Source organism: Hypomesus transpacificus, chromosome 20 (genome assembly GCF_021917145.1).
Source record: "Hypomesus transpacificus isolate Combined female chromosome 20, fHypTra1, whole genome shotgun sequence".
NCBI classification, from domain to species: domain Eukaryota; kingdom Metazoa; phylum Chordata; class Actinopteri; order Osmeriformes; family Osmeridae; genus Hypomesus; species Hypomesus transpacificus.
The window spans coordinates 3,987,016-4,014,715 of NC_061079.1; the positions used below are offsets into that span (position 1 = coordinate 3,987,016).

General features: G+C 42.3%; 3 protein-coding genes across 4 annotated transcripts in view; 2 read left to right on the top strand and 1 right to left on the bottom strand.

Moving 5' to 3' along the window:
- On the top strand, positions 1-9,377 carry si:dkeyp-50d11.2 (calpain-1 catalytic subunit). The gene is made up of 22 exons (XM_047043022.1): positions 1-89; positions 278-555; positions 656-725; positions 1,073-1,191; positions 2,814-2,947; positions 3,286-3,454; positions 3,715-3,798; positions 4,136-4,221; positions 4,387-4,461; positions 4,603-4,763; positions 5,134-5,294; positions 5,484-5,495; positions 5,780-5,991; positions 6,154-6,193; positions 6,342-6,407; positions 6,483-6,540; positions 6,659-6,723; positions 7,104-7,172; positions 7,299-7,377; positions 7,817-7,933; positions 8,533-8,591; positions 8,758-9,377. The coding sequence occupies exons 2-22, from the start codon at positions 292-294 to the stop codon at positions 8,782-8,784; spliced, it is 2,127 nt and encodes a 708-aa protein (XP_046898978.1). The 5' UTR covers positions 1-89; positions 278-291; the 3' UTR covers positions 8,785-9,377.
- bbs1 (Bardet-Biedl syndrome 1) lies at positions 9,021-22,659 on the bottom strand. Of its 2 annotated transcripts, XM_047043023.1 has the most exons (18): positions 22,471-22,659; positions 17,914-17,953; positions 16,103-16,176; positions 15,570-15,604; positions 14,916-15,188; positions 14,384-14,430; positions 14,228-14,266; positions 14,075-14,147; positions 13,858-13,989; positions 13,514-13,620; positions 12,666-12,786; positions 12,384-12,542; positions 11,708-11,777; positions 11,406-11,564; positions 10,783-10,916; positions 10,482-10,616; positions 10,175-10,261; positions 9,021-9,740 (listed from the first exon to the last, which is right to left on the bottom strand). In XM_047043023.1, the coding sequence occupies exons 2-18, from the start codon at positions 17,940-17,942 to the stop codon at positions 9,654-9,656; spliced, it is 1,761 nt and encodes a 586-aa protein (XP_046898979.1). In that variant the 5' UTR covers positions 17,943-17,953; positions 22,471-22,659; the 3' UTR covers positions 9,021-9,653. The 2 variants fall into 2 exon arrangements, with proteins under 2 accessions (XP_046898979.1, XP_046898980.1); XM_047043024.1 differs by lacking the exons at positions 17,914-17,953; positions 22,471-22,659 and adding an exon at positions 16,318-17,616.
- Positions 18,555-27,700, top strand: part of LOC124482605 (complement factor B-like) — a 12,648-nt gene continuing 3,502 nt past the window's right edge. Inside the window, exons 1-8 of the mRNA XM_047043021.1 lie at positions 18,555-18,865; positions 24,237-24,431; positions 25,710-25,892; positions 26,097-26,273; positions 26,380-26,460; positions 26,879-27,018; positions 27,172-27,301; positions 27,414-27,560. Of these exons, the coding sequence (XP_046898977.1) occupies positions 18,805-18,865; positions 24,237-24,431; positions 25,710-25,892; positions 26,097-26,273; positions 26,380-26,460; positions 26,879-27,018; positions 27,172-27,301; positions 27,414-27,560 (1,114 nt within the window). The 5' untranslated portion in view covers positions 18,555-18,804. The remainder of the gene's footprint in view (positions 18,866-24,236; positions 24,432-25,709; positions 25,893-26,096; positions 26,274-26,379; positions 26,461-26,878; positions 27,019-27,171; positions 27,302-27,413; positions 27,561-27,700) is intronic.

A 27,700-nucleotide genomic window follows, 5' to 3' on the forward strand; every position in this document is an offset into this window, starting at 1 on the left:
TACAATCACTCTGAAAATCGCACTATGAATGGCGAGACAGGAGCGGCTAAAGGCTGCAGTCACTGCAGGACGATAAACAAGTGTAAAAGGTAGGCATATAATGTTTGTCACGTCACGCAATCTGTGTTAAAATGAATGAGAAACTAAAGACGCAAAATATTGAGTGAAGAACTGGGCTATTGGGCTATTGTTTATAGTGGCATAAAGTAAAAATGATGTGAGCATGAGAATGAAAATTGTAGGCTTGTAATGCAATCTCTTTCTGTATCTTAACTAGATTAGCAATCCTCTATGGAGCAGGTGATCGAGCGAGTGTTTGCCTCTGGGGTAGCAGCTCGTCTGCGGAGCCAGTGGGACCGCAGCGAGGGCTTGGGTCAAAACGACAAAGCCCTCCGGTTCCTCAGCCAGGACTTTGAGTCTCTCCGAGCCCAGTGTCTAAAGTCTGGCTGTCTGTTTGAAGACGAGGCATTTCCTCCTCAACAGTCCTCGCTAGGCTTTAAGGAGCTGGGACCACGATCCTCAAAAACACAAGGGGTACGCTGGATGAGACCTACGGTGAGACAGTTCGACAAGGTCCTGTACTACCTCACCTCACTGGGGGCGCTAAGCCCTCCTAGCCCTTGCCTTACTCCGTACATCTCTGTGGCCCCCCCAGGAGTTTTGTTCTGATCCTCACTTCATTGTAGACGGAGCCACTCGCACAGATGTTTGTCAGGGATCTCTTGGTGAGTCACGTCTGCCATGTGTGAGAGACTAAGTGTGTGTCTCCTAACTGTGTTTGATTGTGTGTGTACATGATGTGTGTGTGTGTGGTTGCGTGCGATCGTTTGCGTGTCTTCTGACTGACAGTCCTGCGGGCTGTAAAAGAGACAAGAAGACATGCTTACATTGATTGTTACAAATATTTTCAAATATGTATTGTTGCCTTGTGTACCTTGTGTACCACAGACATAGTCCTTGTGTCTCCTGAAAGGTGCCATTTAGAAATGTAAGTTATTATTTGTATTATTAAATGTTATGGAAAGAGGATTTTTTCTTTCTTCATCATTTTGTCTTAACATCATTGGCACAGGTGACTGTTGGCTACTGGCTGCCATAGCCAGTCTAACCTTAAATGAGACCCTACTGCACAGGGTGGTTCCCCATGGTCAGAGCTTCCACCAGCAGTATGCAGGGATCTTTCACTTCCAGGTACTAAAGCACCGTCCCTCTCTCAACAATGTGATGTCACTGAGCAGTGAGGCTGTATTCCTTACTTTTACATCCTGTAAAAAGTCAGCCACATGTTTACTCAAATGCATGCATCTGCGCAACAACTGTTGTGACATATCAGCTCTTTGGTTAATGAATGAGATCCATTTTGAGATTTGCGTCAAATCACTTCATTTCAATTGAATAAAACCCTACTCCTAAATTATCATGTCAAGAATACCAGTGCCAGTGTACCCCAACCCACACCCCTCCTCCTGCCCTGCCTCTCTGGGCTGTGAGCATGCAGTGGACAGCTATATATACAGGCAGTATTTATAGATGGACATGAAGACTGTCTTTTAGAATAGCCATGCTAAGGGCAGGGCAAGCAGCACCCTGCTGCCAGATTCCAGCCCAGTCCAGCAGCTCGCCTCTCTTGGACCCTGCTTTCCACTTGGTCAGACAGGCGTGTGTGACGCTTCTCTAGCACAGATCAGACTTTTCACACAGCACCGTACAGTAATTAGCCCCCTGCTAACTTCTAAGTGATTTCTTGGCGAGAAAAATCAAGCCTGCTCAGGAGCAAAACCATATAGCTTTGGGCTAATGTTGATGCTAGTTCAGTATTGTGTGCTAATGAACAGTCGCTTAGCGTTAGGGCCACAGCCGTGCCCTGGTTTTTCCTCTAGTGTATTCTCCCTGGTTTCCCTGCCCAGTGTTTTCTGTCTGTCTCCCTGGGTGTGTGTGTTATTTGTGTATTTCAGTCCTCGTTTTGTCTCTCTCCCTTCTCTCTACTTCCAATCACTCAGCTGTTGTCTATGGCGATCGCCCTGGCCACCCTGGTGGAAGTATGGTGTCAAAACAACCTATATAAAACTAGTGAAGCTTGTATCACTGGGCATTTGGATGGCCAGACAGGGAGTCTGCAGAATCTTCTGGGAAAGCTGCAGTGGTCTCAAGTTGCCAAGTAGCCTGTCTTGTTGATGTCTGGCAACCTGACTCAGCAGACACTGCAGTATGCATACCCTGCAACAGAGCATTTCCCTTTTCCAGACTAGGCACCCACCCCGTTATCTTACAATGTAGGGGACCTGTTCAGTCTATATAATGAGATATTTATGTATATAACTCCCCCCCACCAAAGAAAAATAAGGTATACCTTAATAAGGAAACAATCCATTAGCCTGTTAACATGCCAGCAGCTCCATTTTGTGTGTCAGATACTGTTTTAATTTAGCTGTTTGCTCTCGCCTGCCCTTGGAATCTAACCTGACTCAACAGATGGTTTAGTACATACACTTGCAAGTTGCCTTCAAAACTGTTTGGATAAGGGCAGGCACCTTATCCACCAAAAGAATACTCGGCCAGTAGATCCTCACAGGACGCTGACCAATCAATAACTCTGGTCATATATAGGTCATAGACAAATAAATAACTTGGAGCTTGGCAAGATGAATTCTCGGGTGGTTGTGATCTTGTGAATCCAACTGGAATAAAATGATACACCCCAGTCTACTTTTTTTCTTTGCTATCAAATTTCGTCATTGTTCGGGGCATTTTGGAGGCCACTGTCTGCGATTCTGTGTGTCTCTGATTGTGCTGTGTCCCTCCCTTTTGTAAAGATCTGGCAGTATGGGGAGTGGGTTGACGTGGTGATTGATGACAGGCTGCCAGTGAGGGATGGAAAGCTGCTGTTCCTACATTCAGCAGAGGGGGCAGAGTTCTGGAGTGCCCTGCTGGAGAAGGCCTATGCCAAGTAAGATACATTATTATTCTGGACAGAGCATACAACAAACACAATAACTCCTTGTGTGTTTGCATTGGTATTATATTAGAACACTGTATTTTACTTACATTTTTACAGAAGTGGTCGATAAGCATATAAAATATGTGTGTAATCAAGTTTAATCGTGCACCATCGAATTGATAACTTTTCTGTGGCATGGTTGGCCAAAGCAGTGGTTATGAAAGGTGGCCGCACGTGTTTGCAAGTCGCAGTACCGGGGATCAAACCTGGAGAAAGAGAGTGGTAGAAGCAATACAGATGGACAATGATTCCTGTACCGTGTGTGTATTGATATGCGTATGTGTCAGGCTCAATGGCTGCTACGAGGCCCTGTCAGGTGGCAGCACGTCCGAGGGCTTTGAGGACTTCACCGGAGGCGTGACAGAGATGTTTGAGCTGAAGAAACCTCCACCGGAGCTGCACAGCATCATCTGTCGAGCGGTGGAGAGAGGCTCCTTGCTGGGCTGCTCCATTGACGTGAGATACAAAACATCCATTCTGCACACGCTCAGTTTGGGGGGGATGTCTGGAGGTTAGGCTTTGATGCTATTTCATTTTGTTGACTTGTTGGCTGCAGCCGCCATATCTTCTTTATGGTGTCTTACTCAACCCTAGTTACCACGCAAATGTCTTTAACACGCACACACTCATATCAGTACACTAACACCACCTCACACACTTAGACAACAGAAACCTTATCAGAACATATTATATTCTGTCTCTCCTTTTCTGCTCAGATATCTGGCTTCTTTGAAATGGAGGCCATGACCTTCAAGAAGCTGGTCAAAGGCCATGCTTATTCTGTGACTGGGGTGGACGAGGTGAGCAGACATAGACATGACTGCATCCTAACATGCACCCTACAGCAACCTAATATGTACCCTACAGCAACCTAACTTGTACCCTACAGCAACCTAATATGTACCCTACAGCAACCTAACTTGTACCCTACAGCAACCTAATATGTACCCTACAGCATTCTAACATGTACCCTACAGCATTCTAACATGTACCCTACAGCAACCTAACATGTACGCTACAGCATTCTAACATGTACCCTGCACTCTAACTGCACCCTACCATCCTTACATGTATCCTACAGAGTTTTAACATTTACTATACATGTAAGCTGACAACCAGTGACTGTCCGTCGGCCAGGTAGAGTATCGGGGCAGTCCTGTCAAACTGCTACGCATCCGGAACCCTTGGGGGGAGGTGGAGTGGACCGGACCCTGGAGTGACAAGTGAGAGATGAGGAAGTTTAGGATCTGGGGCAGGGAGGGTGAGGAGGGTGTTGAAGACTGTGTTTGAATATTTGTCCTTTTTTTAATGATTCTTTTCTTTTTTTTAAAGAAAATAATTTGTGACTTTTTTGACTTTGTGTCTTTTTTCTGGATGGTTTCGTTTAGCTCGAAGGAGTGGTCAGGAGTGGAGCCCTCGGTCAGGAAGAGACTCTATAACCGCAGTGAGGATGGAGAGTTCTGGTGAGCCGAGCCTTCTGTTGCTTTTCAGTCACATTTTCATTTGACTGTGTTCCGTGGTGACGATGAAGAGCTGCATAACTCGTAACACACAACCACACACGACCACACATATAAACAGGTACATCTCAACCCCTCAAACAGGATGTCATTCAGTGACTTCCTGCGCGAGTTCAGTCGTCTGGAGATTTGCAACCTGACGGCGGACGCGCTGCAGGCCAGCCAGGTGAAGAAGTGGAGCGCAGCCCTCTACCCTGGGGAGTGGAGGAGAGGGAGCACAGCAGGGGGCTGCAGAAACTACCCAGGTACAGGCCCTCCACTGGGAAAGCCTGTTACCCCAGAGAGAGAGAGAGACATAGAGAGAGAGAGAGAGAGAGAGAGGGGGGGGGGGGGGGGGGGGGGGGAGAGAGAGCTGTACTTTACTGTGCTCCTGCACTGTTGGTTTGGGAGTCTGAACATGTTTGTGCATGCCTATGAAGCTGACACAATTAAGAATGAAAAGAGAATAATAGAGAGCAAAAAGAGAAAAAGAATGTAAAGGATAGACATTTTTTAAAACCTATGTAACATTTTGTTTGACCATAACCGTAGAAACATGCCAGAAGCTGTACTAGACTTGAAAGTCATGATACAGCTATATAAGAGGATGCCTCTATTTTCATTCATTTTCCACAGCTACATTTTGGCTCAACCCCCAGTTTAAAGTGGCTCTACAGGAACCGGATACAGAAGGCCAATCAGGTTGCAGCTTCCTGGTTGCATTGATGCAGAGGGATCGTCGCAGGCAAAGGCGGGAAGGAAAGGACATGGAGACCATTGGATTTGCTGTGTATGAGGTATGGGTCCTAAAGAGAGGGTTCGAGTTTTGTCAAATTCAAACTGCATATTTGCCCAAACAATAATGTGATTCAAATCCCTACATTCACATCACAACATAGATCCATCATACAATTTGTTAAGATTTTTATCCTTAAAAATATTCTAATTTCATACCGCCTCTCTTTTGTTTTCTCTCTGTTCTTTAGGTTCCACAGGAGGTATGAAAGGTTCTGGGACGAAGCTATCATTATTGCTCTATCGGGGATTATTGGATTCTGTTTTCTTCTCTCTTTATGAATCTTGCTCCTCCTCCTGTCTAAATGAATTATTGGTCTCTCCACCATTCCTCTCCTTTCGTCTTCCCTCTCGTTCTGGTCTCACATTGGTTTATTTTCCCCATCCTCTCGTCCTCTCTTGTCCTTGACCCCCTCCTCTTCCCCTGTCTCCTCTCCTCCTGTCTCCTCTCCTGTTGTTTCCTTCTCTCCTCTCCCCTCCTGACCAGTGTGCAGGTAGGGTTGGGGTCCACCTGAAACGAGACTTCTTCCTGACTCATGAATCCAGGGCTCGCTCGGAGCTGTTCATCAACCTGCGCGAGGTCAGCTCTCGCTTCTGTCTGCCCGCCGGAGAGTACATCATCGTTCCCTCCACCTTCGAGCCCCAGAAAGATGGAGACTTTGTGCTGCGGGTCTTCTCAGAGAGACCGGCGGACTCCCAGTGAGTAAGAGAAGTGGTTGTGTAGGTGTAGGCGACTGAGTGGGTTTAGTGTGTGGTAGGTGTAAGCCGCTAGTACAGTAGGGTGTAGTAAGTTGATGGGTGTTCTCAAGCGATTCGAATCAGGTGAAGATGTTTAAGGATGTTTTCGATGTGTTTTGACAGGGAATTAGATGACGACATAGAAGCTGATCTGCCAGAAGAGGTAAGACAATTATACGTAATGCCATTCTTCTGGATACTATCAAGTTTTGCAAACGTTTAAGTGCTGCATAGACATATACAATTATGCAAAGGTAGATTACCCTAAGCAGCAAACTTCAAACCAAGTGTCTTATGTGCCTGGGCTGCAGGTAGAACTGGACGAGAGCCAGATTGACGCCGGTTTCAAGGATCTCTTCAGGAAGCTGGCCGGACCAGTGAGTGACACAGTGATGGAACTGATTCATACTCATGGGATTTGGAGTCTTTTCTGACCATCTTTTGTGTCATAGGAGATGGAAATCACTGTGTCCAAGCTCGGGACGATCCTCAATCGGATTATCAGCAAGCGTAAGTCTACAGACTCTACAAAATCGTGTCCATGTGTCTATCTCTCTGACTAATTCATTAAGCAATACAAAATACATTTGGGTCTATTTCTGGAACTTCTCACACCTCCCTGTAACAGATAAAGACCTGAAGACGGACGGCTTTGCAAAGGAGGCGTGTCGCTGCATGATTTCTTTAATGGATGTATCCTTTATTGGGCCATAGAGGCGTGTCCATTCTTCCATGTCCACTTTCTCACCTTCCTGTAGTTGTATACATGTTTATTCTGCCTTTGCTATTTATTTATGTTGGGGAGGACAGGAAATGTGTTACGAGAGTGAGAGGGGATGGATGACATGCAGTAAAGGGCCTGGGCCAGATTCGATCCCAAGCTGCCTTAGCGAGGCCTCAGCCTACATGGTGCATGCATTAGTCCAGGCCCTTTATTGCATGTCATCCCCTCTCTCTCTCTACCCTACATGCCCTACCTGTGTGTGTGTGTGTATGTGTGCCTGCCTGCTTGTACTTGTCTGCTATCTACTTTCCTTCTCATCTGCTGTCTCCGTCCTTGACAATCCTGCCAGACCACAGGCAGTGGAACGCTGGGATTGACAGAGTTCCATGTCCTGTGGGAGAAAATCAAACGCTATCTGGTGAGTCCGACATGGCCTCTGAAAAGACTTCTGTAGACCCTCTTCACCCTTCCATTTGTAGAACTCCACATTGCCTTTCTTCCTGCAACCTCCCTCCCCTCACACCCCACCCGTTTCCCCTTCCAGATCGTGTTTAGGAAGTTTGACCTGGACAAATCAGGCACTATGAGCTCCTATGAAATGCGAATGGCGCTGGAAGCTGCTGGTAATGTGTTGCATCGACTAATATATTTTTCTCTTAACATTTCTCTCGTAAGACATGGCTCAAAGTATACTATCACAACATGCATTAAGTTTAGACCTTAACAATTGTTATTAAAAAAAACCTAGGAATTGGGGAAAGAGGTCTCTCCAAAGAAAAGGTGATAATTACACTGTGATAACACAACCTTTAGCGCCCCGTTTGCCCCAAACACACAACCTACAAAGCATCCCTTTCCTGTGTACCTCACCATAGTAGCACAGCTAAACTATAATACAATGTGTAATGGCACAACAGTTCCAACACGTATACTGTACTAAATGTATACTGTACTACACTACTACTACTACTACTACAGAACAACAACCTTCTAAAATGTGAATAAATAAGACTCCACTACCTCAAGTTTGATTGAAAACATGAATTCTCTGTTCCATGCCAGGCTTCAAGCTTACCAACCACCTGTTCCAGCTGATTATCCTGCGCTACGCCAAGGATGACATGAGTGTAGACTTTGACAACTTTGTCACCTGTCTGATTCGTTTGGAGACCATGTTCAGTTGAGTTTCTTTATCCTGTTTCAACACAGCTGACGCTACTAGGGCTAGACAAAGACATGGCCACAGCCGGTCCAGGTGGCAGATGCCAAAGCCCAGGTTCCCAAACATGGATTGAGCCTAGTTCTAAAATTAGAGAAAAATTCTGTGAAGAAATCCATTGAAAACGTTTTTAGGCCAGGACTAGGCTAAGTTCATGTCTGGGAAACAGGGTCTATAAGTGCACAGCCAATTGTAAAGTGCTACCACAGCTTTCGTCTTCAGTTTTTTCCCCCCAAAACTGGACATTGCTTATAGTGATATGTGTCACTACTGTGAGTTGTTCGCATTTGGTTTAAGTTTACTGTCAAATTGTCTAACTTTACTGTTATTAATAGACATGGTGTCTAAATTGTGACTGCTATTCCTTTGTTTGCTGAATCGTTTTAGTTGTATCTGAAAGCAGGAAATGAAAACAATTTACAAAACAGAGTTTGGGTCATTATTGATTGTTAATGCCATTCTAAAGCAAGAACTGGTCGCACTCGCCCTTAGCTCTACCTCAAATACTGACGTTTGAAATGTATGAGCATGCTGGTAATTTCGTTTTCTCAAATTACAGAAACTTTTAAAGAAATGGACACTGATGCAGATGGGGTGGTGTCCTTCAGTTTCGTCCAGGTATGTCACCAATTTTGAACTTGTGTGCAAATTATATAGAACAGTAAAACAGTAAGGAGGACTGAAAAGAGATGCCTGAAAACAGAACAAGTCCCAAAGATGTGATTACAAAATTACTCTTGGCAGACTACAATCCTTAAAGTCAAGTTTCCTTCCCTATCTCCAGTGGATCTCCCTCACCATGTTTGCCTAGAAGGATTGAATATCCCTGAAACAATCCTCCGTGCTCTGCCGGCTCCTCTGTTCCTGCATGTGACTCATGTCTCCTCTTCACCACGCCAAGAGGTTGTACTGTATATCACCGCGATGGGTTCAGTAGCTGGGACTTTGGTACATTTAATGAATTGTTGCATGATGCTGTGAAAAATAAAAGTGCCTTCACTACGTTGGTTGATGTTGTGGTTACAAAGCATATTAGTAGAATGGATACTCAGTGAAAATATTTAATTGGTTTTAACAAGTTCATTTACTCCCAACAGAGCCACGCACATGTAAAGCCAAGGGAAAGCCTAACAAAACATATGTTATGCCAACTTGATTGTTAACTGTTAAGAGTTTTTTTTTATTTATACATTTAGGTTTTTGCTACATTCAAAATCTATATCCCTCTGTACCTAAATGCCTTTTTGTTTACTTTTGGTTTTCAAGACAATTGTTTTGTTAATGGCACTTCATCTAGCAATGATGATGCCATTAACAATTTTCTGAAATTAGCACCCCCTTGAATGACTTTCTCTATGTACAATAGGCTTTCTGGAGCAATAAACAAATTCCACTTTACATAAATAAACATCCAAAGATTCTGTTCTTTCAAAATAAACAGCCCTCATTTTGACATCTGCAGACACCTATACACGGTTCGCAGTCGACCCGAGCGCGGCGTTCCAACAACCAAAACACTCTTTGGCCTTCTATCTAGGTACACAGTCCTACACTAGATGGCTTTCTTGGCTCTGCCGCCAGCAAAAGCACGTCTACGTCCCAGACAGTTTCTGCCACGGGGGGCTGCTGTCCGCACAGTGGAGTACATGTTGAAGCCTCGCAGGGACCTGCAGGTTTCTCTCAGTTCAGAGCCAGTCCCTCGCTGACGGGCATGTTGATGTGGGCGGTCAACAACGGCGCACTCTTCCCCTCTCGCAGAACAAACACCTGCAGTTACACAATGTGTATCACAAGCAAACCTCCGTTGACTGACAGTCATGTGGTTTCCCGTCAGCTCCCAAGTTGGCGGCGGGAACAGCAAACAAGGTCAATCTTTATCTCAATAGGGAGCAAAGTTTTATTTGAATAGAAACATCAGGTCTGCCATAACGGTATCTGAGGGGGGTTCCAGAGAGTTTGATCAATTTGTTCAAAGGTAACGTATCTACAGTATTTGCACATCCCTTTGGAAATAAAGCATCTGCAAAAACATTGTGAAATATGTATGTACAGTAACTAAAACTGACAACAAATTTCCCCTAAAATGTGTATTAATGTTTAAATAGTCTCTAAGAAATAGTGTGAATTATTGCAACCAATTATGTTGTGATTCAAAGAAAAGCTAGCTTTTTAGAACATTCCCAATGTTAAAGAGTACATACTTTGATGATGTCAGAGATTCCTTTGTCGCTCATGCACTCTACGAATGTGTCAATGGGGTAGTTGAGGCCTGGAACCAGGAGTGGGATCTGGGCAAAAGTTCAGATATTATTAGAACAGAATTATTGTTATTATTTTTAAACAAAACCAATGTAGTGCTTTGCTGGTTCATTGGCTACGCCACGGGAACTGAAATTGGTCTCATCCAAAAATACATATCATTGGTGAGTGCAGCGTGAGCCACAGTGATCATAGATAAAAGATACAAATATGTTATGGTAGGTGATAGAATGAACACGAGGCATGAACCTTAAAGAAGGCTGTCCTCATGCTGTAGAGGCTCTCGTCGTACAGGAAGCTGATGGCCAGGTTCATGACAGGGCGACATGCCGCTGTATTTTGGATGTTTAGGGTCAGTTTAAAGGACGGACCCAGACCCTGAACCTACGCCAGAACAGGAGGAGATAAGGAGGGATAAAAAGAAAAAAAGTCAGAGAGGAATGTAGAGTTTTGAAATAGCCGCTTTGAACCTGTCGTGCAAAATCACACACAAACAAAGTAAGCCACCCTTCTACTTTGCATGCCTCCCAGACATACTTGGTGGACTCACCACAGCGTTCATCTTCAGTGGCTCCGACAGGCTGGCGGACATGGGGGTGAGGCTGGACTCCAGGGCTTTGACGTAGGCCCTAGCTGCAGCCAGACGTAGGCGGCTCAAGTCCATCTGGAAGGCCCTGTGCATGGCTGCACACAAACAAACATTACTGCGATCTGGTCCACATTATTTCGGCGCCCTTTTTGGGGGGGGGGGAGGGTACGCTAAATCGTGTAGTTTAGTCCAGTGGTTCTCAAACCTGTCCTCAGGGACCACCTGTCCTGCATGTTTTAGATGTTTCCCTGCTCCAACACACCTGATTCAAATGCATGTTCGTTACCAAGCTTCTACAGAGCTAGATAACGACCCATTCATTTGAATCAGGTGTGTTGGAGCAGGGAAACATCTAAAACATGCAGGACAGGTGGTCCCTGGGGACAGGTTTGAGAACCACTGGTCTAGTCATTACCAAGAGTGAGAATATTATAATTCAACTGGTTCAGTTTTTTTTTTTTGCTCAAACGTATTCAGTAAATTCAGTTCCAGAGCCCAAACACTGACAGAAAAGGCAGGAATAAAAAACGGAAAGGTTTCTATGACCCTGTCTAGCACAGGGTCAGGGGTTAAGACTCACGTACCCACAGCGTTCTCCCGTTCCCTCATGGTTTGGTCCACGTACAGCTTGGTCTTCTTAGGGACGTTGAGGCGGATGCTTTGTGCAAGAGGGGGACCCGGGGCGCTGTCCCTGTCGTCGAATACAGCAGTCCTCTTCAGAATCTTGACTATCAGACCCCCGCCTACAGGATAACCAGGGCAGAGAGGGGGGTGATACTAAACCAGATAGATGGTCATTCATATGAGTGAAATGGATTTCAGTTTTTCCTTTTTCAAATGTCAAATGTGTAATTGGTCCCTGCATCGAAACAAATGGTTCACTCACCTTTTGTGGTCATGATTAGAGTACCATCTTCTCGGCCATACCTTCCAAAGCAAATGCTGGTCACCACATCCTAGGAAATGGTGTTCAACGGATTAATACCTCATTTTTGTGCCAGTTTGGTGCAGTTAAAAAATCAGCAAGATCTTTCCTTGAGTGAGTAGGTTGTGCTATGTTCATATTAGCTGCTTCATAATTCATATTCAACATTAGAACTGTGTTCTTAGGCTCCCTTGCAGGTAAGATTGTAGGCTGGTGAGAGCAAATACCAAATCTATATCGATACATTATCCCCATAATTCCGGTTCCCCAAAACCATGGATACTCAAATGGCCACCACAACCGTAGGTCTATCAATGCACCAACAACGTTTTCCTGCACAATGCTTTGATCCCTACAACAGCACAGCATGAATCTGTATTAACATAGAAATACTGCAACTAATGCTCGCCAGAGATATTTTGGAATATCCAATGTGCCTGGAAGTAACGACTTTATCCAAGTGCAAATAAACCAAAGAAAATACTTAACTATCCAAAACCTCAGAAGTACCCTAATACAATCAGCACGCACTTCAAACTTATAAATAAAAGAAATACTTATTGTGTGCTTTAAAAACAAATCTAAAGTACAGTTCAACAGTTCAATTCAAGCTGGACTGTACAACATGCTTTCATACTGGGGCTTTGATGGTGCTCAGGAGGTTCTTGTCTCTGTAGAGGTGGACCTCACAGTTGGCCAGGCCCACTAGGATGGCCTGGAAGCCTCTAGCGGGCAGTTCCATCACACCCATGGTGGTGACAGGGGCAGGCAGGCTGGCCGTCCACAGTTTTTTCCCCTGAGAGCAAAAAAGGGGACAGTACAGGTCAAGGTAGATCCAGATGTATCGGCAGAGCGTGAACAGACTGACTTTTTGGGTACTTTTTTGACCAGGTTATGGCCGAAATACGGAGTGATATACCTTCTGGGTGAAGCCTTGTAGAGTCTCCTCAGCACAGCCCACAACCACGTTCTTCCCCATCCTCACCAGACCCACTGGGTGAGAGGACAGCTCGATGCAGTACTTGGGTTTGGGAGATTCCCTGCAGAATACAACAATGACCTTACTCAAAAGGAGTGAACTGAAATAAACCCCTTTTTGTTTGTTTGAAATCCATGTGGGTCTGAACATCAAATGTGTGCAAAAAAAAAAAAAAAAAGAAGGAAAATGGAAGAACCGGGTAATGCTATTTGGAGTCAATCTGTAGATGTATATACACAATAAAACTATTTTAGAATGCTATAAATTACCATCAAGTTATCCTCACCCTTACCAGGGGCCTGTACTACGAATCAAGATCAACATGCTCTGGATTACATTCAGTTACCCGGCAACGGGAAGCCTAATAATCGCAGTCACGATAAGCGGTATTACGACGGCAGTTATCAACTCTCTAACTCAACCCAGATCTTTCCAATCTACCCCGGTAACAAGTGATCCACCGTCGTAGTACAGAAAACCCTGGGTTGAACCTGAAGTTACCTTGCTAACGTAAAATCTTGATTCGTAGTACAGGCCCCAGTATCAGCTGAGACATGGTCAACATTCTGCTTTTGATACGTTTTTTGATGGTATGAGCATCTACTATGTTCAACAGGGGTATGGATGGTCTCAAAATAAAATGTAAGCGAATCTCTATGTGCTTATCTGCTGGCAAATGTACACCATGAGCCAAATCCTTACACCTGTATCCAATTTCTTAGTTTCTTTTTTCAAGAAGAACTCCTTTTCAGAGTACTGGGCCCTTTTTTTCTGTCGGGCGGTCTTACCGACGCAGGATATAGATGTTCCCGTTGCGACAAGCAACTGTAATGCGAAACTCCACGTCAAACTGACCAGTGACGTCAATCAGTGTGGGGGCGCTGGGCAGGGACAGCTGAGAGAAGAGGGGATAAGAACGTCGACAGCATATCATGTCTGACATCCGTCTGAATGATAATCTACTCATTTTAAGCCATCAATGGAGAAAAATCTTTGAGGGAAATCTCTGTTTATTAAAAGCACAGGCCATAAATCTGGAAATGTTATTGCAAACTACAATTGAGTCATAAACAATATGGATGGTGATAATGGGGAGACAAAAGAAATAATCGGACGGGTGAAGAGAGCAGACCTTGGAGAGGATAGTGAAGGCCTCTGGATCCAAGATGTAAATGTCGTTGCTCTCTGTGCCAATCACAAGGCAGCTGATGGCATCCTCATCTGCCATGTTCTTCTTCAGTGTCGCAATGCAGGTGATAACAGTCTAAAAAGAGATGCGTATAGGTTAGAGTGTTTGTGTGTGTGCATGCACAATCTTGAATAATGATAGTGATAATGAACCAGGGCACCTGTCTTCGTATTGGCTGCTGTTTGTGAAGGTTAACAAAAGCCTCCATATCCTGTGGGTCCAACATGAGGAACCTTTGTAAAGGGAAAGGATAACGCCGTCAGAAATGTACGTGACACAAACTTGAATGTTGGATACATGACAAACTACATACCTCAAGGATCTGACAGACAGTGGAATATCAGCCTTGTCTCTGAAAGGAGACACAAAAGCACAGCACAATGACCTCCACATCCTCTCACGCCCAGTGTACACATTAGACAGACTACAAAGACCAAGATGCAACTGGCGGGGAACAACAAAACAGTACCTTATGCCCTCCAACATTTCCTTTAAGGTCATATGGTCAATCATGTCCTTCAATTAGAAAAGAGGAAACACACTTCAAGATTCTCTTCTTGCACTAACAAACAAAACATCCTCTTCTACATTGACACAATACTGAACTGTAAATGTAATAATCCTGATGATAGACATTTTTAGCAGTGTAACGGGCCTATCTTGACTATGCAATTCACTAGCAGAGAGGGAAAGGGGTTTGACACCGGACATGGATAGAACAGGATCATGGGAGTGTTGGGCGGAGGTGTAGGGCCATTTTATTTACTTATTGAAACAGGCGCAGACCATTCGAAACATTGTTTTCATTTTTTAATTATTTAATGCGGAAATGAATCGTGTTAGTCTTTTTAAAAGTCTTTCTTCAGACTAAATGCAACTCGCTTTGCGTGACACAGCTACAAATCCCCGAAGAGATTAATTTCATTTCGATTTCATTCATTTCCAAATGTGGATGAATTGAATTTGATGAGATAAAAAAAAGAATACAACAATCCCCATACCTCTCTGGCTTGGTCCCAGACCTCCTGTTCCAAGGCATTCACTTCCAGTGGGGGGAGAGTAAACTTGAAGTAGGGTCGTAGGTTTTTGTATACATAGATGAAGGGGCCAGAGGCCACAGCTATGGCTGGAGTACGGGGCTCATGCTGATCCATGAGAAAAGACACCAAGCCCACAGGCAGGTCAAGTAGCGTGTTCTCACTCATCAAACCTGTCCCTCGGTACACTTTCAGCTTCATGTTGCTTGAACCTGTGCCCAAGTCCCCCACCACCAACTACAGAGGAAATAGGATAGTTTTAACTCTATGACACCATACAGTTGAAACAGACCTCCTGAATCTCCACCACTTGAACATCCTTGGGCAAAGAAAACAAAAACACAACACTCCAGCAGAAATAGGGAGTCTGATGGCTGAGCGGTGAGGGAGTCGGGCTAGTATTCAGAAGGTTGCTGGATCGATTCCCCGCCACACCACATGATGTTGTGTCCTTGGGCAAGGCACTTCACCCTACTTGCCTCGGGGGAATGTCCCTGTACTTACTGTAACTCGCTCTGGATAAGAGCGTCTGCCAAATGACTAAATGTAAATGTAATGTAATGTAAATAGATTCCAAATTGGGTTTGTCTTTCAGGAGAAAGGTAGAGTTGTAGTTACCTTATTTTCCCCATCTCCATGCAGATCTGCCAGAGCTGAAGAAAACAGATCCACAGAACAGGTACATTTAGCAATTTTTACAATAAAACATTTTTAAAAATTGTCCTGTAGGCTACACATTGCAGATATTGTTGAAAATTAAAGAAAGAAAGTTGAAAAGTGGATTTATCTCAAAGTACTGGTATCATTAGTTTTAAAATATTGTGTAGTTAGGCATGTTAAGACCGTTTTATTTGATGAGACACTAGTAAAAATGTGTGATGTATTATGTTTACTGTACAGACCAACAAAAAAGTTCGACATTGTGGAGGTTAACTTTCAAACTAGCTGCTGCAGTTATACCCTGTTGCCCTTGGCTAATCCTTTGATGTAGTGTTCTCATGTATGTCATAATGTAGCCAAAACAGTAAATATAATATGTAAAATGAAAACGTCCATACATTTTGCAGTGATTTACTGTATATGGATTCATGACAGAAGTTTTAAGGAAGAGAGAGGACAAAGGAACCATCTCTTTCACTGGATTATCTTACCGATACATGAAGAAAAAGTATAGAGATTGGCCACCGGATCATAATGTGCATCTAACCATTTGCTGGTCTCTGTGCTGTAAAACAAAACAAAAATAAACATTGAAAACAAAGTTGTCTAAGGAAGAAGTTTTTACTACGTTACTGTGGATAGTAGTCATGATAGGTTACTAGTAGGGTGTCTGGCTGTACGCTTATAGGTATGCAGCAAGTACAACCTATGGCTGAGGCAGCAACCTCGTGGAACTCCTATTCCGAGATGCAGGGTGGATGAGGCGATTGTTACTGATCCTCATCACGTGACCTGGCTGTATGGAAGTCCATAATACAGGTGCAATAAGAGCTACCCAAGTCCATGTCTCCCAATGTTGAGACCAGTTTGGTGGAAGGAATGTCGCAGAGCTCAAGTCTATGAATTGATTCCTGGCATGGGTATCCCTTTTGTCAAGAAGCTCCAGTGCGAAATGTAGGGCCAGGGAAATGACATCATCCACTGACAAGTCTGCTCTATAAGGCAAACTGTGTTACTGTGTTGATGTGTGCCTTCACAGGGCAGTAGTCTCCCTGGGTTTTTCTGAGGCACTGGTATCATCATAGTCATCTTGAAGCATGAGGGAGGGCCTGTGTGAGCTGTGCGTGAGGTGTTGACGATGTCTGTGCACACAGGAGATAGCTGTGCTTTTGATGACTCGAGGTGGTGTTCTGTTGGACCAGGGGCCTTGCAAGCATTCGCCCTTCCGGAAGGTGGAGCACCTCAGCCTCAGATGATGGGAAGACAGTGTTGTCAGGTTCCCTGGGACCCGTAGCTGCTGTTTCATTGTTGAGTGTGTCAAAACCTCACATTGAATGTGTAGAGCTCATCTGGGTGTTTGGTCGGCTGTGGCAATTCCCACTGACCTCAATTTGTACTTTTTGATGGTCTGTAGGCCTTGCCGTATTCTCTTGGTCTTCCTGCTGTACTGAGCTTTAACGTTTGATCCTGTCATCCTTTTAAGCCTCTATAAAGGCTAGGTACAGTCTCCGGTTTAGTTATTGCTTCCTGGAGTTAGCGAGGTGCAGCCGTCGCATACATTTGATGTAAGCAGCTACCATGACAGCGGCGGAAGCGAAATCAGTTCACGGCAGTGAATTCAAGTTGGACTATTTTAAATGGCAGACCATTGGTAGACCATTTAATTAGACATTCCAAGTTTTAAAGTCCGAACATTCTTACTCCACCTTCATTACTTGTTGACAGCGTTGCTAGTAGGCGTAGCTCTTGCAGTTGGTACATTATTCGCTAAATAAATCTCACGAGTTCCAAGTGTTGAAGTCGGATTAACACAGTTGGTTTGTGGATGACTAGCCTACTAGTTTGCCTGCTAATAATATGCACTTCTTGTTTCACAACACCCATATTTTATCTGACACTGACAGTTGAAGAACGATGTACTGTAGACTACACAATCACATTTTTCCACCCAAAGCGGGGACATCCAGCCCCAATCGCTGCTAACGAGCCAATCAACTTCTTTGACTTGACATCGTACAATACTCCTACTGCTGGTACACACGTCACTACAGTGCACCTGGGTTAACCTTTACAGTATCGATTATTTTTCGCTCACACAAGCAGCAACATTATCTAGAGATGCTGAAGGAAGTCACTATAGTTAGTTGAAAGATTAAATATGGCCAACAACCGTTGTTAGGTGTAATGTTTTTGGTTACTAGTAACAAGCTACAGTAACATACATTTCACTAGATAGGCCTACAGTATTGGTACTGTACATCATTCAGCTATAGCATCGCTGTCGCAAGCTAATGTGACTTACTTTTCTCGCATCTCCGGGGCAGACGACATCGTGAGATACTCTGTAATCAATGAGCAACAATATATTCTCAATTAATGTAAAATTATAGCAAGCTAACTATAGTCGCCAGTCATAAACGGTGTTGCTGGTTAGATAGCATAGACAGCCTAGCTTCTTATAGTGTTAATTCCTTGATTAGCTTTCCCGTATCCATGGCAGCGAAAGATTTGCGTCGATGATAGTGTTCCCCTCAAATACGTCTTTCTCTAAACAGTTCCGCAATCCATGCTAGGCCTTTATATACATAGATTCAACTCAAACTTGCACAAGAAATGAAAAACAATGCGTGCCCATGAGAACGTTAATGCGTTTTCTTTAGCTTTTGGCTTAAAACCTAAAATGGAAAATTCGGTGTTTATAAATTCCAATGAATTACATTTACATTTAGTCATTTAGCAGACGCTCTTATCCAGAGCGACTTACAGTAAGTACAGGGACATTCCCCCCCGAGACAAGTAGGGTGAAGTGCCTTGCCCAAGGACACAACATCATTTGGCAAGGTGGGAAATCGATCCGGCAACCTTTGGATTACTAGCCCGACTCCCTCACCGCTCAGCCATCTTACTCCCGCTATATGAAATACAATTCATGATTTCCTTGTTGTGATAGATGCTGCATGGATATAACAACTGCATATCAATTTAACGTTGTGTCTTTCAAGTTAACAATGTCTTGTTAGAGGGAAATATGAGTTTCTCTCTGAATTGGTCATTGATCTTCCTTTATTTGAACTGCAGTTAAACAGTGACAACACAAGTCAGCCCCTCCTCCTAGTCTTTTTCTACTTTATAAATGTGCTTTATTTAGAAGTCATCGTACTTTTAGAATTGTTTCTGACCGCTGGCCTCCAATATGGGTTGTAGACTGCACTTCAGTTGGTTCGCTATGCTGGTTTTCTCTCCTTTTCATATGGGTAAGTGTAAAAGCCATTCAGCAGTAATTGATGTCTATTCTTGTGTATTCAACCTGTCACCACTCGATAGTGTGCTTTTTATGATAGACTTACTTTTAAGTGAACGTGTTGAAATCTACATTTTATTGGCAAAGTAGTGGTGGAAACTGAAAATAGGTTGTAACTCAGGAGACCCGGGTCCAAATCAAAAAACAAAGTATCTCTTGTGCATAAAGTATGTGAAGCCCTCAATTACAATAATGTAGTCACAGGTGTAGGTTTGGTTTGAACATTATAGGGGAAAAATGTTGTTGTCACCTACTGTATATTTTAACACTACCCCTGCTCTGCCACTATTTCTTGGTGGTTTCAATGGTCTCTTAACATTGGCAAGGACCATACTGTCCATACTGTCAGCCCATGGACATGAAAGTAGTTATTTTTTGTACTTAAGAAAGCATTTCGTCCATGCATTGACTTCCAAATGTGCGTGTCCCATCAGACCCAGCTATCAGTATTAACTAATTTCTTTCTTCAAAAAATGGCTACATATGTTAAGTGTTTTTAAGTAACATAATTCCGAAAAATTAGTCATTAAGAAAAATACCAATTGAATGAAATTTGAATTCACTCTAACGTAAAATAGTGTTCACAAACTTCGAAAATAATCTGGGCCATTGTTTAATTACATGCCTAATATTTATTATACTAAAAATTCCAGCAAGTTCCTTGAAACAGTGCTGATTGTGCACATATAAGGTTGTGTGCCAATGCATATACCTGTGTGTTTGCGATACTTTTTCAGTGTTATGCTCATGTGGGATTGGTCTATAAGAAATGTATATCAGCTATAGCTCTGAATGGACAATTAGCTCTCGATGACTCTAGTGTATGTAATAATTATCTGTGATAATGATTCTGCTTGCCTTTTAAGTTTCCATTCCACTAACAAAAACATTGTTTATATAACTGAATCATGACATGCCTACTAACATAAGCCGGCCATTGCATGGACATATAACTCATTGTGACCAACCTTTAATTTGAGCTATAGGGGACTGCCAGTCCCCTAAAGAGAGAATGTATACCCTTGTGTTTTTAACTCTACCAAAGAAGTTGGTTAGTGTTGTGGAAAAAACATCACACTGTTGTTATTATGAAGATGGATAATGATTATGGATTTTATTAACCTCTTAATCACCCTTTTTACTTTTATATGCTATATTACTAAAAACCAGATGCAAAGCTGTTGACTTATTCGTATTGCATTTGCCACTAATATGTAGTAGAAGATATTAAGTCCAAAGTGCAAATCTGGATTGATAGGGGCTGAGTGCGAAAGAACACTGTGTATATGCTTCTTCCACATTAAACGACAAGGCCCAGCTATCATGAGGCATATTTTCGGCTCTATGCCCAGAAACCTAGTGCAGCTGGCCTTCCAGAGCAGGCCTAAAAATTGAAGTTTTCTATGAAAAAAAGAACCTGTAATCAGAGTCCCCTATGACGAGGGACCAGCTGGGTAAGAATGCATAATGCATTCTGTGACCAACAAATATTGTACCGATGGTAAAATATCATAAAATAATTGGGAAAATATGTACGAGAAATGTCTGGAGAAAAATTCCAGTCTGATCCCCGGATCTTGCTCACATTTGTTGGAATCTTTGTCACCTTGGATTCTAATAAACACTTTGCATCAAACTTTGCTGATAGTGCTGTTCTTAAAATTTGGATATTGGTTGAAAACGTAGAATATTTTTCACGACATTAGACAGCTGTGCCATAAGTCACCAAATGCCATTAGAGCCAAGAAGTATGGCTATTTATTGTTTCATTATTTGCTAGTTGTCCTTAACAAGGACAAATATATGCATATAAAAAAATATAATCAAAGCACCTTAGTCTGAATGTCGTAGTATGTGGGCGTGACTGCTCAGTAGTGTGAGATTCTGAGAACTGACTGTACATGTGGTGCAGGAAATGCTAGTTCATGTGATGAAAACAAACAAAATGCATGCATGGATTTGTTCCAATTAGATAAGATAAAAATAAAATTTATTTAATTGTTACCTTGATACCATTTATTTAATTTGAAGTAAATTCAAGTTTACTGTACCATTACTTTGCCACCGTAATCTCAACAGGAAAGCACTGACCCTGTATGCAACTTCGCCTCAGCTCCCTAGCAAATTTTTTGTGACCAACTGTTGATGTTCATGGTATGGTGATCATAATTTGTTATACATTTCATTTTTAGGCATGCTCAGACTTATGCTATGTTTATACTGTTGAACAGCAAAATCAACTGTTGAGGTGATCATTGAAGTTTAAGCTACTTTACTGACGGTATCCTAATACTTTAGGGAAGATTCTGTAGAAAGTTACATCTGAAGTAACACTGTTCACAAATACAGGAAAACTAAGTGTCAGGAATCACATGCAGAGAATTTAAAAAATAAGAGTTATTTAATCAGGTGTTACGCCCCCTTCAATGGTTAAGGGGGTACGCAACTGCCCGAGGCCACACAGTGGTGAAGGGAACAGGAGGGTAGCGCCAATAATTGTTTTGCCACAACCAAAATGCCTTGCACATGGCAAGGCATTAATAAGTACAGACGCACATACATAAACTCAAATAATGGGGGGGGGAGGACAACAGGAAAAGGGTTAGGAGTAGAGCAGGGACAGCAGTCTGTCAAATCAAAGAAATACAAAAAGACCCTGAGCTTCCCCACCCAACTACTCCTGCCTAACACAACCTATTCTACAACTTACCTCACTGCTACAATAAAGAAATCCAGGATAACCGAAAAGGCGCAGCTGGCCTGTGATCCGTTCATCGCGGCTTATTCGGTTGCACGTTTGCCAAACCAGGATGAGAAGGTGAAGCTATGTCAATCCAGATGTAGCCTACATAGTTAGGATAAGTGCACCTTCACGGCTTTTTTAAATAGACCATGGTATTGATCACAGATTGACTGATGCAGAAATGGAGAAGATGCGTGCAGCATATTTTTCACCCGCTAAGCAGCAACAAATTACGAAAATTGAAGCATAGTGAAGCATATCATATGTAAAAAAGGAAATACGGCTGCTTAAACAGAGAGAAAAGCCTGGCAGACAATCACGGACTGACAAAGTGTAAAGATTGAAAAATATCTAAGAAAGTTGTACACTGTAATTGCTTTTAATATGCTTGATTTATGTATTGGCTGTATTACTGAATCTGTGTTTCTGTGCTAAATGTGCTGGTTTTACTGTAAAGTGTCTTTAAGTAGCCCACCATGTAGGCTAAAGCACTATGTAAATAAAATGTATTATTATTTATCCTACTTTGCCTTAAAAGTGAGCAGAGGGAATTAATTTTCCTTGGGAAATGTACCCTAAAGACTCGGCCCAATTTCAAACCCTTATGCACAATGCAAGAATATGTTTTACAACCATATGCACACATCTCTATAAGCGGTGTCTGATTCTAAATGTATTTCTACAATTAATGTTCATACAGAACGACATGACTGGACAAAAAAGATCCTGGCAACAAGTCAAGATAAAATATAAAAACTTTTTGCAGGCTGGTAAGTGCCTTAACAGTTTGTAAATGGTATGTAGAAATTACTTACAAGATGCCTGCTACATATTCTGCTACAGTCTGGTGGCAGGAGAGTAACTGTGTTGCTGGACACACAAGGTCTGCAAGTACCTTGAAGAGGGCAGTTTTTGCAGGTGGTCAGTAGCTGTCCCACCCTGAATTCTGCTATTTATTCTTGCACCTTCTGCAACAGGTTCCTGTAGTAAAAACGGACGGAAGTCATGTCTGTGACAGACTTCCTGTATCACCTCTGCTTGTAAAGCCTCAATCTAATCATGTTTACATAAAATAAACCTGCTTCTCCATTTCCCTGACACAAAACCCATTTAAAAAAGTTAGCACTAGGCTACTGGATAATGTTTTAATTAATAGTAGGCTATTTATTTTAAACAATGTCAAAAAAGTCCATTTAGATTAGTTTAGAGGGTATTTTTTTTATCAACGAAGGTCTTATCGTTCATGACGTCAATCGTGGCGTGTCATTTTACTTTAATTGAAGCGGTGTATGAGGGAGCTGTCATTTTACACGATTTAAAGGGAACGTTCTTTCTGGAAAAAGTCATGTGGCCGTGTGCATTGCTTTTGCCGTGGTGGATTGTAGGCTATGATCCATGTTTTACCTGTCGGGCTGTTAAAAAATAGGGTGCACGCAGTTAGCTTGACTACGTAAATCTGACTTGAATTAGTAGGACTGCATGAGCTGAAATTGGCCTTTATGGAACTGCTTAAGCCCCGCTTGACTAATTAAACTTATTCAAGTCTGGTTTAGGACTTTAAGTCTAGCTTTTTTGAGCGGCCTTTATGGAATAGGCCCCTGGTCTACAAATACAAATAAACAATCACTTACAACTTGCGACACGCTCACGCGACTCGCTCGCTCAACCAAAAGCTCTTACCAACAACGCAAACAAACCGACAATTATATAGGGTATGGAGCTCCCCTGATTGGACAACGAGGAGCCTTGACAGACACGCCCACGTCATCAGCCGGTAACGCACCACACCGTTATCAGATAGGAGGAGAGAGTGAGACAAACCGCCCATCTCCCCAAAGATAGAAAGAGACCGTAACATTAGGTCTCCAAGAGAACAAAATCACGGAATTCAAACTAGGATCAAAATATAGAAAGCTCTACGTATCCTCAAAAACAATTGCAAACAAACAGAAAGCTTTGGGATATTCCAAATAATAATCCAGACACAAGGAGTCTAATACCAACACGGCAGTTGCTGGAGTTCTGTAAAACAATCTGACAAAGAGAAGAGGAACAAACAAGGTTTAAATGGAGAGACCAACGGCAACAGGTGTAAATAATAAGAGTAACAAGGTCATGAGCTGCCACAGTGACACACACATGGAAGGGAAGGGGAAGGAGGCTGATCAGCCTAGAAAAGGGGTACTCAATTAGAAACCCAAAAGGTCCACTCACCAAATTTCCATTCAGTCCAGGGTCCGGAACAGTGATGGTTCATTTTTTGTGATGGTTTATTCTGGCCCTTACCTCGGAGTTCTGGAGGTACTTTTGTTCAGTGTCCAATCCATGCTTTGTGTCATAGTGACGTTTCACAATACCACTATTGACAAGGGCAACCGTCTCATTGCAGATTAAACACATCGGTTTTGTGCTCCCCACCTGCAGCACAAATGCATACTTGTCTATCCTGGTCCGTATAGTAAACCACCTGGGTCTGGACACGGGTGCGGGAACCATGACACTAAGCATCAAACAGACAGCAAGCTTGTGTTCTTCGTAAATCCTTACTCTGAAAAAATGACCAATTGTCTTTATTTTACAGGAGTTTCTATTCAGTGTTCTCTGGAGAAAATGGACATTTTGGGAGGTCATTACACTCTAACCAAGGGGCAGGACAAAGGCAGTACACTGATCTACCATTGTCCTGAGAACCACTATGCCTATCCTGATACGGCTCGTCTGTGCCAGGCGAGTGGGAGATGGATCCCTGCCCGAAGTAGACCTCCAAAATGCAAGGGTTAGTACAATACAGTGGCTGTATATAACGTTAGCATGGGTTGTTCAGTGGGGGGAGGGAGACAGACAGTGCCCCTGTGGCCCTTCCTTAATGTAATCTGAATAATTACATAAACATGGTCTTTTGCCTGTTGTATGTGACAATAATGTTTAATGTAACAGGCCTTAGCTTGCCCCCCCCTCCCTCCCCCTCAGTTGAAGTGGTCTCCAACCACCCCTGCATGTTAGAAAGCATTTAACAATTTCAATTAATATTCAAACATTTGACCGGCATTTCAGTAGCCAATAAAGATATCTAATAGTAAATGAACCAATTAAAACCCAGATATTTGGACCCCAAAAAAGTCCCTGCTGCAGCAGGTTTCAGAGAGTTTATCGTAATAATCGCACAGTTAATTTATGAACAGAACTGAAGGGTTGGAGAAGCAAACCAACCATATGATGGAAATTAATGACCGCCACCATGAACTCAGCTGACGAATGCCCATGGCTGGACCTGGAAGAGTTGTTCACGTAGGCTACAGAGGGAGGAAAGGTGACAGCGTGCCAATGCAAAGCAAACTTTGTTTGCCATCTGCGGTGATTTCGGTTTACAAGAATTTAACCTCTAATCTAAAAAATAACTTTCATCACCATTAATCAATAAGGTAATTTTTGGGTTGTTGAAATAACTGTTTTGTCAATGGATCGCCAATTATATTAAAGGGTTTTTAGAAAATTCTTTAAATATCATCAGCTAAAAAGTAACTAGTACTCTTTAGTTTTTGAGAAGAGTCATTTGTCCTTAAACTGTCTGTAAAGCAAAACTGAAAATGAGTTTCAAGTTCATCACACCACAGAAGAATACATTGTTAACTACCCATCCAAATTCGAATGGAAAAAAACGCTGACAAGTATGTTAAATTAGGCTTTGAAATCGTGAAAAACTTCAGCAGTCTACTGGGGGGGGGGGGGGGGGGGGCGTGTCGTAGATAAATTGGGTTTTGCCCCGCCTATACAAAACCTGAGCTGAAAATGGGTGAGAAACGGTTTAACTGTCTAACTCCACATTTCAGTGCGTCAAAGTTTACCTGCTTTGCACATGCTTTATATAATGTACTGAGAAGCAAATTATGGAATTTGCTTTACAGCACCTTTAAGTACTGTTTTAACACCTGTACTTTTACTTTTGATTGAGTGTACTTAAGTGTACTTAAGTACCAATTTTCAGTACTCATTCCACCACCGTTTAACATAATAGCAAGCCTTTTTTGATTTACTTTTACACTTCACTTTTCAGTGATTGAATGCCCACAACCAAAGTTAGAAAATGGAGTTTTCACACCTTCCCAAAACACATACTTATGGAACAACATGATCACTTCTGAATGTTATTCTGGCTACACTCTGCGTGGGTCTTCCAGACGTGTCTGCCAGTCCAGTGGAAAGTGGAGTGGAAGCACACCAGTTTGTGTCAGCAGTTGTGAGTCTTCTAAACTACCCCCATCTCACTCTTTTACATCTCTTCACTTCATCCGCTCTCCTTTTGAAGCTATGTCATCTGTTGTTATGCTGCTAGCAGTGGTATGGAGAGTCTAGCAATCTATAGTTTGTCTCCTCTTTCTGCTGAATCTTTCCATTACTTTCCCAAGGTTACTTAACTTTACACCATGTGCTATTTTTACAGCTGAAGATTATTGTCCAAACCCAGGAATACCTGCAGGAGCAACACGTTCAGGGATTTCATTTGGCGTTGATGACAAAGTCACTTACAGCTGTGACGCTAGATTATATATGATTGGGTCAAATGAGCGGACATGTTTAGAGAATCACCAGTGGTCTGGGGCCGAACCTAAATGTTACTGTAAGTTTCTACAAACATACTCCAAAGTTACAGTGAACATTAAGGTTTTTTACATGTCTTTTGTTTTTATTGTGTGAGTTTTTTGTGCACTCTTTCCTTGCTATAGTCCCACATACTTATGACACACCATTGGAGATTGCAAAGGCTTTTGGATCTTCCATTAGTGAAACCCTAAATGAGTTGGATGGTAAGTCTGAAATGATCACGTAAATCATGTTGTACCAGAATCATGTTATACTGTATGCACTGTATGCAACAAAGATTACTGAATTTCTGATCTGGAATTAGAAACAGCGCCAAAATAAGGTATGTGTGTAACTCATGCTTTGGTAAATTACACTTAGTATTGTGATATCATAATTGCAATTTCAATTAGGAGACCATCAAAAAAAAATCAGTCTTTGCATGTTTATTTATTTTCATTCATCAAGGCATCAAAATTGGCTATGCCCCCAAATAATGCATTTATATTTCAATGCAAGTATGGTTTGCAGAAGTGTCTGATAAACAAGTTATCAGTCAAAGTTAATAGCTTTTCTTGGGTATGGTTTGACATCTATCGTTTTGCTTTGTAAAGTGAAAATAACACCTGGAATCCCTTTCAGATGGCAGTAAAGTGGGAAAGAAAATATCTCTCGATGAACAAGGACTTCTTAACATCTTTATAGCGATGGATGTCTCTCTGAGCATAGACAAAAAGGACTTCCTTAATGCAAAAGAGGCTGTGAAGCTACTTATCAAAAAGGTGAAATGACCAAATCCAAACATTGCATGAAACAGTGCCTTGCAAAACAACAGTTTTCCTGCCCCATATCGATAGACTATTGTGTCGGAGGTTCGAAACATCTGTTACTCACTCGCTTTTAAAATCCACTATCATTGACTCATCTTTTCACAGATTGCTTCCTTTGAAGTCACTCCAAAATATCACATTGTGTTTTTTGCATCTGAAGTTATGAAGGTTGTAGATATAGCAGAATCTGATGGAACAACGATTGACGTCTTGAGAAAATTAGATCAATTTGATGGTAAGCCAATAGATTAAATAAATATACTGGAGCTTATCTGTTCTTAAAGCTAATGAAAACACATTTATCTCTGTATATTCACATCAATATTTGATTTCTGTACCAAACACAGGACTGATAGAGAGTTTTGGCACAGATCTCAGTCTTGCCTTCAAGGCCATCGGCGAACAAATAAACATCTTTGAAGTACAAGCTATCAAGAAGAACGACAAAAAGAGTTTTGAAGATCAGAAACATGTGATCATCATGTTCACTGACGGTAACACTATTGTCAACTAGGACCTGTATGTTAGTTTCATATTGTTATAGAGATATTGATGGTGTTGAGTAAGTAATTACTTCAGACATACATATGTAGTTCAATAATCCAAACTATGTTTATATCATGAGAAAACAAAA